Source organism: Otolemur garnettii, unplaced genomic scaffold (genome assembly GCF_000181295.1).
Source record: "Otolemur garnettii isolate 467f Iridium unplaced genomic scaffold, OtoGar3 scaffold00088, whole genome shotgun sequence".
Lineage (NCBI taxonomy): Eukaryota > Metazoa > Chordata > Mammalia > Primates > Galagidae > Otolemur > Otolemur garnettii.
Genome location: NW_003852483.1, coordinates 3760379 through 3775046, shown reverse-complemented (window position 1 = coordinate 3775046; position 14668 = coordinate 3760379). Strand labels below are relative to the sequence as shown.

The 14668-nt window shown below is 40.8% G+C and overlaps 1 protein-coding gene across 3 annotated transcripts in view; it reads left to right on the top strand.

Moving 5' to 3' along the window:
* The window catches only part of SPIN1 (spindlin 1), a 106605-nt gene that overhangs the window by 45238 nt on the left and 46699 nt on the right, over positions 1–14668 (top strand). For all 3 annotated transcript variants that reach the window (XM_023516248.1, XM_023516249.1, XM_003795022.3), the window contains one exon: positions 580–789. In XM_023516248.1, the coding sequence (XP_023372016.1) occupies positions 738–789 (52 nt within the window). In that variant the 5' untranslated portion in view covers positions 580–737. The remainder of the gene's footprint in view (positions 1–579; positions 790–14668) is intronic.

Below are 14668 nucleotides of genomic sequence, written 5' to 3'. Positions count from 1 at the left end.
AGAGCCTCAAGCTTTCACCTTGGGTAGAGTTCTGTGGCATCACAGCTCACAGCAACCTCCAACTCCTGGGCTCAAGCGAGTCTCCTGCCTCTGCTTCCCAAGTAGCTGGGACTACAGGCGTCTACCACAACGCCCCGCTATTTTTTGGTTGCAGCCGTCATTGTTGTTTGGCAGGCCAGGCTGAACTTGAACCCGCCGGCTCAGGTGTATGTGTCTGTTGCCTTAGCTGCTTGAGCCACAGGTGCCAAGCCCTTTTTTCTGATTTTGAGCTACAGAACACATTAGGAAATAATGGGGAAACCAGAGAACTGTGTTCCGGTTGATCGCTGAGGAACTTAACTGTTGATTCCTGGATATGTCCTAAGCTTTCTCTTTTAAAGGATCTAGTGCCACTTTTTTTTCCTTCTGTTTTATCCTGTTCTAGGAACCCTTATCTTGGGAAATAAACTTAATTGTTTTGGGGCAAAGTGCATTTAAGCTAACGTTTATGTTTAAACTTTTATGATACATTTAATGGCTCAGTAGGCATAATTTTGCTCTTTTGATACTATAGTAATGAACTGTTTCACTGTTTTACAGAGTGCTTATGATTTCACAATTTTTGCTGAACTTATAAAAGAAACACTTGGATGGTGGATTAACGAGAACACTTAACATTCTGTGAAAAGTTTCAAATTGGAGAATATTGAATTTTCACCCTAGTCCAGCAGCTCTGCTGCTCACGTAAATACAGATGAATGAAGACCCCATTCGGAAAGACACCTGGCCAGCGGTCCAGAGCTGATGCAGGTAGGCAGTGTGGTTCTGAGCATATTTTAGTATAATAAATTCAGAATGTGTAAAATTGAGGAGTACTTTCACATAATACCTAGTGGTTTACTATTCTTGAAGCTTTGTGATTTCTAGTATTTTATACTTACATATACATGAAGAAACAAATTTAAGTTTCTTGAGAGGGAGGGGTCACACTAAATGTTTTTTCTGTTTAACCCTCTAGCACAACAGTTCTCAACCTGTCGCGACCCATAGGAAGGGTATTAAAGGGCCGTGGCATTAGGAAGATTGAGAACCACTGCTCTAGCAAATTGTGGATGTAATTGTAAACACCTCTAATAAGATTATAGTAAGATAAAAGATTTCTTTTGGAAAGAAGAAAACGAAAGTGAAGTATTGGATGAGTTAGATTTAGTGAGATTTAGGATGTTGAACACTTTGAAGGAATAAAAACTTAAGAATTTTTTGTGTATTAGAGCTTTACTGTTTTGGAAATAAACAGTTCATAAAAATTACATTCATTTTTGTTGTGGTGCTCAGCTAATATAACTTAAATAGAAGTTTAGACTTCACCTGATTTTTTTTTTACCCCCCCCATAAAACAAAGATAGACAAAATCTTACAAGAGACACTGTAAAATAAGTAAGTGATACTTTCTTTGGGACTTAACATTTTTCTCCATTCCAGACTAAATTTGAATGTTGAAAAAAGTCTGTTCATAACATTTTCAGGTAATTAGATAAATGAATCTTGGAATTATGGCAGTAAAATTAATATTATAAATTTGTTTCCTATGTGATTGTGGAACTATTATTTATTTACTATAGTATTTTTAGTTCCTTTGTAGGAGAGTCACAGGATTGATCTTTATTTAGCTCCTCTCATTAAGGTAATATTGATTTAAATGTTCAGTTTATCAATAAGATTGATTTGGGGCTGGGTAAGGTGGCTCATAATCCTAGCACTCTGAGAGGAGGAGGAGGAGGCATTGCTTGAGTTCAAAACCAGTCTGAGCAGAAGCCAGACCTTGTCTCTACTAAAAATAGAAAAAACTGGGGGTGGCACATGTGGCTTAAAGGAATAAAGTGCCCGCCCCATAATACTGGGGGTGGTAGGTTCAAACCTGGCCCCAGCCAAAAACTGCAAAAAAGAAAAAAGAAAATTAAAAACTGAGGCAAGAGGATCCCTGGAGCCCAAGTTGGGCTGTGATGCCACAGCACTCTACCCAGGGCAACAGGTTGAGACTCTGTCTCAAAAAAATAAAAATAAATAAGATTAATTTGAGAGAGTGCTGACTTAAGTGTAAATCATCTGAGAGCTTATTATTCAGAATCCCAGCTCTCTTTTATTAGTTGTATAAACATTGATGCATTTCTTAGTCTTTTTTTTTTCCCCCATAGAGACAGTGTCTCATTGTATCGCCCTTCTGTAGAGTGCTTTGCTGTCACAGCTCACAGCAACCTCCAACTCCTGGGCCTAGGTGATTCTCTTGTCTCAGCCTTCCAAGTAGCTGGAACTACAGCTGCCTGCCACAATTTCTGGCTATTTTTTTTTTTTGCAGTTTGACTGGGGCTGGGCTTGAACCTGCCTCCCTTGGTATATGGGGCCAGCGCCCTATCCACTGAGCCACAGATACCACCCCAATTTCTTAGTCTTCTTGAGGCTTAATTTTTCTCATCTAAAACTGGGACTGTTAGGTACCTATTGAGGTAAGGACTAAATGAGATGTGTGTCAAATAGCTAGGTTCTTGGCCTATTTAATAACATATTGTTGAGCATATTGTTTACAATGAAATAATTTTCTTACTCATTGAAAAAATTGTTTGAGACCTAAAGAAAGATGGAGACTTTACATCCTTCATGTTCACATGGATGGAGCTGGAAAGTGTTCTTCTTAGCAAAGTATCACAGGAATGGAAGAAAAAGTATCCAATGTACACAGCCCTATTATGAAATTAATTTATAGCTTTCATATGAAATCTATAACCTAATAACAGCCTAAGTATACAGGTGGGGGGAGGGAGAAGGGAGAGGGGAATGGGTGGAGGGAGGGTGACTGGAGGGATCACTTCTATGGTTTATCTTACAAGGGTATAAGTGAATCTTTCTAAAAGTAGAATATAAATGTCTTAACACAATAACTAAGAAAATGACATGGAGGCTATGTTAACCAGTTTGATGAAAATATTTCAAATTGTATATGAAAACACCACACTGTACCCCAGAATTGCATTAATGTACATAGTTATCATTTAATAAAAAAAATTGTTTATGACCAATTAATTAGAAATTAATTGACCAGTGAAACTTCCCAAGTTTCTGTCATTTGAAATAGTTCATTTTTAAAGTTGCACACCATTCAGATTCAACACTCCTGTTTTCTTTCCTTTTCCTTTCCTTTCCTATTTTTTCTTTTTTTTTTTTTTTAATTGAGACAGTTTTACTTTGTTGCCCTCAATAGAGTGCTATGGTGTCACAGCTCATAGCAACCTCAAACTCTTGGTCTCAAGCAATTCTCTTGAGTCAGCCTGCCTAGGAGCTGGGACTACAGGTGCCTGCCACAAAGCCTGGCTTTTTTGTTTTGTTTTGTTTTGTTTCAGCAGGCCAGAGCTGGGTTCAAACCCACCACCAGCCCCGGTGCATGTAGCCAGTGCCCTAATCACTGAACTTTCTGTTTTCTTTATTGATTTGGAAACCTGCCTTCCTCTTTAGAAGAAACCTGGCTGGTTAAAGTTGTGTAGTATGTTATAAATAACTGAAGGAACTAGACCATGAGATTTTTTTTCCTTAAAAAGGGGAGATTATTCCTGACAAGTACTTTCACCTTCTGTTTTCTTCTTTGTTATTTCTTACAGCATATAGGTAGGGCCAAAGACAGGGCAGATTCTGTGTAAATTCTACTTGGCCTCTTGTTAGATATTTTAGCATAAGAAACCATGGGGTTATTTCATCTTATTCAGTGTGGTGTAGTTAAGGAGCTATGAAAGTTTGCCGCCTACTAGCAACTGGACAGTTTTGTAGCCAATTCAGTTCTGGCACTGTCTGCCTAGAGATAGTGTTAGATCCCACATGTTGAGGACTCAGTCCCACAAGGCTGCCTTTTACTTCAGAATCCAGTTCCGGTGCTAGTCTGGGACTCTAACTTCTGACTAACAAGCTGTAAATTGGGGTTCCCATCCCTCCTGGACTTTATTAATTTGCTAGAGCAGCTTACAGAATTCAGATGAATACTACACATTAGAAAGCGCACACAAGAGCAGCCAGATGAAGAGATGCATGGGCAAGGGAAGTGGGGTGGGAAGGGGTGTATGTGCACCGCCCTCCAGAAACTTCCCTGATAGTGTTCTGTGTGTAAGCTCTTCAGACCCTTCTCTTTGGAATTTTTAATGGAAGCTTCATTATATAAGCATGATTGACTACATTATTGGCCATTTGTGATCAACCCAACCTTTTAGGAGCCACCGTTCGTGCATTCTTTCCAAAAATCAGGACTATCCCACCAAAAGCAGGACGTCTAGTCACTCTACATTTGGGGGAAGATTGCTGACCTCTTGATCAGTATTGTTTTTAAAATTAAATCTTATTTATTGTTCCTGTTAACATAGACCAATGCTTGTTGCTTTTAAAGCCCTGTATCCAATATGCATATGTTCATTTGCAAATAAAAGGAAATTCACCTACAAAAGAGTTCATTTGTATTCCGAAGCAAGAAGAGCAGGTAAGCATTCTGGAGTTGGTGTGTGTGGTGCCTTTGCTATGCCTTTAGGCAGAGGCCATCTGAATCTGAAAGGCTTCCCCACTCACTTATTTAGGTCTTGGGTTCAGCAAATAGCTGTGCCTCCTAGCCCTAGGAGGCATCTCTTTATTATGAGGCTCTTACCTGTTAGCTTCTAGAAAGTCCCAAGGGAAAAGGACTGGGTGGCCTTTTCTATCCTTCAGTTCTGCATTCTGTTCATTAAGGCAGTAACAAAGGCCTACCAAGGTTGGGGGTGGGGGCTAGCTTGGACTGTATACTTGATGGAAGGAGTGTATAAGAATTTATGGCTGTGTTTTAAGATTGTAAATAGATCGGGTTAGGTAATTTCCCATGCCTGCTATCACACCCATTACTTGACATCATCTTTCACGATGAAGTATGAGTAATCAAGAAAATTTTGAAAATTAAAAATTAAAAAAAATTTTTTTTTTTTGGAGACAGAGCCTCAAGCTGTCGCCCTGGGTAGAGTGCTGTAGCATCACAGCTCACAGCAACCTCCAACTCCTGGGCTTAAGCGATTCTCTTGACTCAGCCTCCCAAGTAGCTGGGACTACAGGTACCCGCCACAACGCCTGGCTATTTTTTGGTTGTAGCCAAAATTGTTGGTTGATGGTTGTAGCCATCATTGTTGTTTGGTGGGCCCAGGCTGGATTTGAACCCACCAGCTCAGGTGTATGTGGCTGGTGCCTTAGTTGCTTGAGCCACAGGCGCTGAGCCTAAACATTTTTTTTAAAAGACATCACATTTATATTTCTCATTTACCAATTTGAAAAGGCCTAAAACATCTGAGAAGTTTCTATTTTGGAAAGGAATATATTCCTTATGGCCTAAAGGGTAAGGTGACCAGATTTTAACATTGGTAAAGCAGGACACCATGGGGGGGAGCGAGGCCTGACAACAATGCAAACTTTGATAAGCAGTTCTCGATAATCAATTCTCAACAATTATTTGTAATTATTAAAGTTTAGCATCATAAAATTAACAAAAAATAGTATAAAACGCATATCCTGGTGAAATGGCCACATGGCAGCCGAAAACCGTATATTCCTTTCCTGTTCTTCCGTGTTCCCTAGCTTGTTGTGCATTCTTTCCAAAAATCGGGACTTTTCTAAAACGCCGCGGGATGCAGGACAAATTGTTAAAAATCGGGACTGTCCTGCCAAAAGCAGGATGTCTGGTCACCTTACTACAGAGCCTGCTATAGAATATCCCTTACTGTAATTAGCCCAAGTTTACTTCAGATAGAAAATCAGTCTGTTTATAAACACAGTCTTTTTGATTTCTTGATTACCAGACCAATAGGCTTAAAACTTTTTTTTTTTCCCAAAACTAAATGAATTGTCATACCTAAAATTATAGGATAGTATTTCTCTACCTATTCTCCTCCTGAAGAAGCAGCTCAGGTGTAAGTTTTCAGAGACACAGCAGGGGAGGTCACTACTGTTTCTTAAGAGGCAGAGGCTTAATCATTAGCCACCTCTCTGCCTTCTCCATGGAACAAATGTCTCAGATGACCCCTACCTATCCAGACTTACCTCCTTAGGTAGAAAGGAAACTCCTGTCCTAATCTTAGATGGACAGAAATCTGCTACTAGCTTTGAGACAGGTGGGTGAAGCCAAGCACACTGCTCTACAATGGGGGCCTTCTGTGTGTGTTACTTGCCAGCAAGTTCCAGCACCTTCTTTACCATAGCTCCAATCCCATCTTTGGTTCGGTGGAGTACCATCTCACACATGAAGGCTGGGGTCATGAACACCTTGTTTTTCTGGTCCATGTGAGCTTTAGCCATTTCCTTTACAATAGTGCTTGGCACCCAGGCTTTGATGACCTGGCTTCCTCAGTTGCACTATAGGGTCACTAGCCCTCTCCTCCTGCTTGTGGCTGAAAGAGAGGCACTTTGACCGGCAGAGATTTCATAGACCACCAAGGCTTGTACGAAAGGTCTATATTGGTGGTGAGGGAGGCTGCAGAGCAGCATCAAGGAGGAGAGAAAAGAAGGGAGAGAGATAAGGAGAGTAGGGAAGAGAAGAGAGGGAATAGAGAAGAGCAAGGGGGAAGAGGAGGGAAAAAAGAGCAGAGAAGAAAGGCTGGGGAGAGAGAGAGAGAGAGAGAGAAGGGGGGGGGATATTATATAGGGAAGTTTTAGAATGATGACGGGCTGGTGGGATAACCAATAAGGAGTTATTGATCTGGAGGAAAGAGCCATAGGGGTGGGCAGCGGGAAATTGGAACAGGGTGATGAGGTAAGCAGGCCACTCCCTGTGTTAGGGGAGGAGTTGTAACTTTAAGGGTAGGAAGGGGCTTTCTGAGGCAATAATCTAACAGTGGCCCTTGATGACCTTGACACATCCGAGCACTTTGGCCATGAGGAGAGGAGCTATGCAGCACAAGCTGACGGGCTTCCCAGTCTGGTGGAGGTTCTTCAGGACATGCTCAGTTAATGCCTTTGTCAACTCAGCACTCCTTCCTGTCCACGGCAAACATGCTTGGGTTTTGGGCAGCTCCAAAACCTCTAAGAAAGAGGGTGGCTGAGTGTGGTCAGAGCTGAGTTCTTGCCACAGGTGATCCTCACTATCTGTTAAAACTTCTGTGGTTTCACTTTTAGAAGGCTACCTGTTGGTGTATGGTCACTCACATGCATCTGAGGGACCTCAGCCCCTTCATGACTCTGGTGCACTGTACTGACAAGGCTTCATGGATTTCAGTCTCATCGTGGACTCTGCATTCATGCAGCAACAGAGCAACCCTGGCTCCTGGTTGCTGGGCAAAGCTCTAAAGGGAAGCCAACAGGGAGGGCAACAGAGTAGGGAGGGCACTGGGGCAGGGAGACTGACTGGAGGGGAGGCAGCAGTGGTGGCAGGCAGCTGGGGAAGCTTCACGAACCAGCAGCAGCCATGTGTTGGGACAGCCTTTAAATTTTCTTTATCTCGTGCAGCGTATTAGGAATTTCTATTTTGAAAGTAACTTAAAAATTTATCTGTATATTATGTTGGAATTTAATTGGTTACTAAAGTAGTAGTTTATATATTCCTAAGCATATTGGGTAGTAAGTTTTTTTTCACGTTTTCCCATGTCAGCCTCTATTTTGACTAGCAAAGGCTCCAGTATTTCCCCATTTATGGCATTTTTTAATCATAGCGATGGTACAGGGAATGGTAAAAATAGATGTCCATCTGCCTAATACTTACGTTTAACCAATGTTTTTGTCATTATTTCTTACAAATATTTTTTTCTTTTAAAGCTTTATTTAGTTTTTATCACTTTGATATAACTTTGTACTTGAAGATGTCAGATGGTGCTAAAAGGCTTGTAACAAAAAACCATATGCAGGTAACACTTTTCATTATGATTTTTATCTTTCTGATTTGTAAATATTAAAAGTATATGAATTCCTCTCAATACACCTATCTTAGATATTACAAGGCAGTTCCCAGGGTGTGAACAATATAGGTTCTATAGATTCTTAAGTTGAATTTGTATGGAAGTTGGAACAGGTACATTTACCTATTTCCTGTAATAGCCTTCATTCATAAGTGCGTTTCGGACTTTAGTTAGATGTTTATAACTTGGGAACTGCTTGTATTGACTTTTCTTGAATTTCAGTTTTTTTCATGAACATCTTCCTTTCCTAACAGCTTCCTGATGATGTTTTTGTTATGCTCAGGCGTTCCCCCAGAGACTACACAGTCAGACAAGCGGAATTTACAAGGGAATCTGGCCAGCAACTGCCTCAGTGTCCCAATGAGGGATTTCTGAGGGCAGTCCCCAGTGCTTAAGGTGTCGGGTTTTTAAGGCTTGGTCTGCATCCTGGTTGGCATGCAGGCTGCCCAGGTGCATCTGAGTAGGTTAGCAAGCACTGTACAGAAGCAGAATTTTGTGGTTAGTTAGTTGTACATCTTTGTTTCAGTACTTTCCCCACCTGATATTTTTTTAAAGGTCATTCTGGGGACAGTTTGTACCTCCCAGTCCGTTTCCCAGGGAGTTAGCAAAGCAAGAAATCAATTAGTACTTTCCCATCTATCTTGGAAGTGACCTAGACTTACGCCATTTTTTTTGAAAGCTTGAAGCCCAGAAATTTGCCAGGAGTTAACTGGTATTTTTCCACTTTAGCCTAGGCCTAACACTTTTCCATCTTAGCCTAGGCCTACTAGGCCTAAACATTTTTCGCTAAAATTATACATATTGTTTCTATTATAAAATTCATATATAAATACCGAACACCATTGAGCCAGGTAATGCCGTATACCTTTTTTGTTTCATACTTTGTTTTCTTAGACTTCAGTAATTGCTTCTTTTTCTGTTTGCTTAAATTTCTTAGAAACTTGGTTTTGTAAGTTCTTTAACAGTGTTATAACCCCTCTTAGTATAATTTCCTACACAAATGAGGTAGATGATCCATCTGTTTTATGTTTTTCTACCACCTTTTGCATTTTCTTGTGTTGATTGCTCCTAGACCTGATACAGTATTGCCATTTTATTTTATTTTATTTTATTTTATTTTTTGAGGGAGTCTCACTTTGTCACCCTGGTTAGAGTGCCATGGTGTCACAGCAACCTCAAACTCTTGGGCTCAAGCGATCATCTTGCCTCAGCCTCCCAAGTAGCTGAGACTACAGGAGCCATTAGAGCTATAAGCTAACATTAGATTTTTTGTTAAAGTTGGCAAGAGTGGAAGTGAAATCAAGGAACTATTGGTTCAAATTTATGTGGTTAATGCCATGAAGAAAATGGTCCAGCTACTTTTAGAGACAGGGTCTTTATCTGGCTCAGGCTGGTCTCCAACCCATGAGCTCAGACAATCTACATACCTCGGCCTCCCAGAGTGCTAGGATCATAGGTGTGAGCTATGTAGCCAGGCCCAATATTGCCATTTTATGGATTTCTTTTTCCTCTTTTTTCTGTTGAATTCTCCTTGTATCTTGGATGTCATACCTTCCCTTTTGTGTTTTGTACTATTGCCAAGTGAAGAATGTACATCTTTAAGCAGCATTAAGAATAGGCAATAATAAAAAAAAAAGAATAGGCAATGAATGAGTTGATTGTTAAAGCTGCAAGTGGAGGGCTCATGGGAATTCATTTATATTCTCTGCTTTTGTGTTTGAAATTGTCTATATGTATTAATTTTTGAAAATGTACACAGAAGTTTTTTGAGACCTTCCATTGACATTGTGTTTATTCTACAGTCATGCTTAGTCCATTGCTTGCTTAATATTCTAGGTTGGAAATACAAATTCAATCAAAATTTTTAAGACATACTATCTTCATTGCCTTGGAGGTTTTTCACTTGCTATTTAGGGAAGTTGGATGACCATTTTTACTGGTCATCCTTTGTGTGTGTGTCCAATAGTTCTTCTCTTTTCTTTGGAAACTTATAGAGTTATGTTTTTATAAGGTCTGACTTTTAAGTTTGCGAACTTGCCACCAGGCATTTAGGTTGGCAGCACCCTACCAACAACTAAATAAGGGTTCATAATCTTGGTAGATGAGTGTCTCCCACCTGTGTTCTTGTCCACATGTTGGGGGTGTTCTACTGAGTGGAATTCATTATTGTGTGTTGTCATGAAAATGTCAGAGCCAGAATTAGAACTATAAACAAACATTGGATATTTCATTAAAGTTGGCAAGATTGGGCTCGGCACCTGTGGCTCAAGCGGCTAAGGTGCCAGCCACATATACCTAAGGTGGCGGGTTCGAATCCCCAGCCTGGGCCCGTCAAACAACAATGATGGCTGCAACCAAAAAATGGCCATGCGTTGTGGCGGGCATCTGTGGTCCCAGCTACTTCGGAGGCTGAGGCAGGAGACTCGCTTGAGCCCAGGAGTTGGAGGTTGCTGTGAGCGTGATGCCATGGCACTCTACCCAGGGGGATAGCTTGAGGCTCCGTCTCAAAAAAAAAAAGTTGGCAAGATTGGAAGTGAAATCAGGGAAACGTTGGTCCAAATTTATGTGGTTAATGTCATGAAGAAAATAGGGTACAAAGGGATAGAACATTTTTCTTAGAGGAGGGAAAGCATTATTGATGAAGAGAGGTCAGAGAGGCCAATAACAAGCAGAACTGACATAAACATTGTAAAAATGTTGAATTGTGCATTAAAATTGTCAGCTGACTGTGAGAAGCATTGTAGACCAAGTAAACCTCGATAGAGAAACAGGAAAATCTTAACTGAAAATTTTGGCACAATAAAGGTGTGAAAAAATGGTTCCAAGGGAGTTCACGATGAACAAAAGCAAAGGAGAGTTAAAGTTGGCCAAGATCTTTTAGAGAGGCAAGACAGTGTTTTGAGCCTTGTTATCATTGGTGGTGAACCATGGATGTACCAATACAACCCAGAAACAAAGTGTCAAAGTGCACAATGGAAGTTAGCCAGTCCTCCACAACTAAAAAACATTCTGTCCAAATCAAAGAGTCATAATGATGATGCTCAGTTTTTCGGTATGAGAGGGATTATTCGTTATACCAACTGGACAGTTAAATCAAGTTTACTATTTGGGAGTGCTGAAAAGGCTGTGTGAAAAATTTAAATGAAAACGGCCTGAACTTTCTGCCGACAACTCATGGCTCTTGCCTCACAGCAGTGCACCAACTCGCGTGGCAGTGTGAGGGAGGTCTTAGCCGGTAAACAAATAACTTTATTAGACCACCCTCCCTACTTGGCCTGATCTGGTCCCCAGTTGACTTTTTTCTTTACCTGAATATAAAGGAAATTATTTTTTATGGAGATAGAGTCTAACTCTGTTGTCCCAAGATAGAATGTTGTGGCTTCAGCGTAGCTCACAACAACCTCAAACTCCTGGGTTCAAGCCATCCCTCTACCTCAGCCTCCCAAGAGGGGGAGCTGTAGGCATGTGCCACAGCTCCTGGCTTATTTTTCTATTTATATTAGAGATAGAGTCTTGGCTTTTGCTCAGGCTGATCTTGAACTCTTGCTCTCCCACAATCCTCCCACTTCAGCCTCCTGGAGTGCTAGGGTTATAGCTGTGAACTGCTGTGCCCTTTGGAAAGGAATTATTGAAAAGAAGACATTTTGATGACATTCAGGGTATCATAGTACTACCACTACAGCTCTGATGGCCATTCCAGAAAAAGAGTTCCAAAATTGGTTTGAAGGGTAGACGAGGGACTAGCATTGGTCCCTAGCTTCCTGGGGGGAGTACTTGAAAGTGACTGTAGTGATATGTAGCACTTTTTCTGGGATGAGTTCATGAACTTAATTGTTAGACCTCCTATGTGTTCTAAATTTTATGATAATGTATGGTAATATGTTTTTTTCTTTTATTGTTCCAGGCTTTCAATCTTTAGAGGCATCCTTAATGTGAAATTTTGTGTTACTTTGATCTACAAAGAGAAAATTTCCTCTTTTCTCTCTGAAATACATGCTGCTTAGATGTATTATGCCTCTTAATGTACATACTTTTTTTTTTTCTTTTCCAATTATATATTTCATCATCTCATTCTTTCTGGAGGAGTTTTTTGATTTAATTTCTTTTTTTCCTGAGACAGAGCATCATTATGTCACCCTTGGTAGAGTGCTATGGCATCACAGTTCACAGCAACCTCAACTCTTTGGGCTTAAGCGATTCTCTTGCCTCAACCTCCTGAGCAGCTGGGACTATAGGCACCCGCTGCAACACCCAGCTGTTTTTTTGTTGCAGTTGCCATTGATGTTTAGCAGGCCCCAACCGGGTTCAAACCCTCCACCCTTGGTGCATGTGGTGGACACCGTAACCACTGTGCTTAAAAATTTTTTTAAGGGTACTACCCTTAAAAAAATTTTTAAGCAACACTTGAAATTTCTAAGTGTTCTAAGTTCCACCTCCCTTTTTATTCTTTTACTGTTTATTTTATAGATACAAGTAGCTTACATTTCTGGGCATATAAATTACTTTTTACAAAAGGCTTTCTGGTGATGATCCAGGTCTGAAGCCCACGGCCAGAGCTGGAGTGGGAGTGGTGTGTTATGTGAGTTTTGCCAAGAGTTGCCTGGTGCTGGAACACCTCAAACTCTAGGTGGGAGCACTATAGTTGGGCTGAGATACATTTGCCCTCAGCACTGTGTCCCCCAGGCCCAGACAGCCAGGCTGGGCTATGCCTGAGCATTGGACTGGCTCTTAGGGTGAGCCAGAATGGCAGCTGGAAGATAGTAATGATGCCAGACTCCAGCCAGCTTCCTAGACCAGGCACCTTGGTGGTCACATGGTACAGGGCCATAATGGTGGGAGCCCCCTTCTGTGGCTGCCTCTCCAGCTGAGAAGGGACTAGCATGTTCCTATGTTCTTGCTTTGCATCTCCCCCTCCTTCTATTCAAGAACAAGTTTCTTCTCCTGCTCTGAAAAATCCTGTCCTAGAAGTACAAAACACCTGCCTGTTCTCTGTGTCCTTCCCCAGCTCCTAGAGCACCTTTAGAAATGACATACACTTCTTAGGGCTGAGAATCTGTCATTCTTGACTTGGCATTTTCTCCTTTGGGAAACAAAGGTTGCCCCCCTTACCACCCTTACCAGCCGGGTGTTGTGCCCGCCACAACACCCGGCTATTTTTTTGTTGTAGTTGTCATCGTTGTTTAGCAGGTCCAGGCTGGGTTTGAACCCACCAACCTCAGTGTATATGTCTGGTGTCCTAACCACTGAGCTAAGGGTGCCGAGCCTATTTATAAATATTTAAAAAGAAAGGATTGTGCATATTGTGTGGAAAGAATGGGTTTTGAACAGGACACAAGCAAATGACTTGTTATTAAAAATTGCTAATCTGAAAAAAAAGCCTTTGTGGTGTCTCTGTTTCTTCCTTAGGAATTTATGTCTCTTGGTTATAATAGTTGTTGCTTCATTTGGGAGGGATTTACTTAAATCTCTGGGTTCGAGGCTCGAAGAAGTTGATGGGAGGCTATATGTGAGAAAGTGGCCTTTGTTGCCTGGTAGAGTTCACCTAATGTTATTTAGGACTCCAAGGGTTTGTATTTGTGAGAGTTTTCTCTGGAAATAGATCATCACATTTCCTGCTTAGATGATTATAGTTGACATTCATAAAACTGATGGGGGCTCATATCTCAGACTTTCTAATTTCTCCCTTAAAGTTTTATAGTCTCTATAGCTTTACCTTGTTTTGAAGCTACACCATTGGAGACCACTGTCTGTCAAACAAAACTGGCCTTAAAAAATTTGCTGAGCAGTGGGGAGAATATCACATTGACAGTTTCCAGTGAAATTTTTTTCTTTTCTTTTTTTGAGACAGTCTCACCATGTCGCCCTGGGTAGAGTGCTATGGCATCACAGCTCACAGCAATCTCAAACTCTTGGTCTAAAGTGATTCTCTTGCCTCAGCCTCCCTAGTAGCTGGGACTACAGGCACCCACCACAACGCCCAGCTATTTTTTGGTTGCAGTTGTCATTGTCGTTCAGCAGGCCCAGGCTGGGCTCAAACCTGCCAGCCTTGGTGTATGTGGCCGGCACCCTATTCACTGAACTATGGACACCGAGCCCCCAGTGAAGTTTTAAGAGAAAATCCAGTGAGTCCTCACTTAATGTTATTCATAGGCTATTACTAACTTTAAGGAAAATTAAACCATTCCTCCCCACCCCCATCAACATTATAAGGAAACAACGTCATTATAAGGAAACAGCATTGAACAAACAGTGCTAATCTCAAGGACCTGCTTTACATTGTTTTGCTTAAAGTCAGAGTTTCCAGGAATCTATTCATGACCTTAAGTAAGAACTTACTATACTCATAGGGAAGGAATGAGTCATAGGGCTAGAAGTCAGGAAGTGTGATATGGATGAGGATTGGTTAGAATTTCTAATTCAAATTAGTTGATAGATTAGACATTGGTCTTTGTCACTGAAGCATTTGAGTCTACACAAAATTCAGTTGAAGTAGTCTTATTTTGGAACTATAAGTGATCCTCTGTTAAAATTATTTTGATTTTATTTCATTTTTCCTGAATATTATGGTTTAGTACAGTTAAACTTGTTTCATAGAATAGTCAATTCTATAAATTAGGGTTTCTTTTCTCACTTTAAAATAGATGTAATAAGCTACTTAGTAAAGGATCTTTCTATTCTCTACTAGAAAATCAGTGATTCTCACATAGGTGATATAGACCTACTTTTTTTTTTTTTTTTTTGAGACAGAGCCTCAA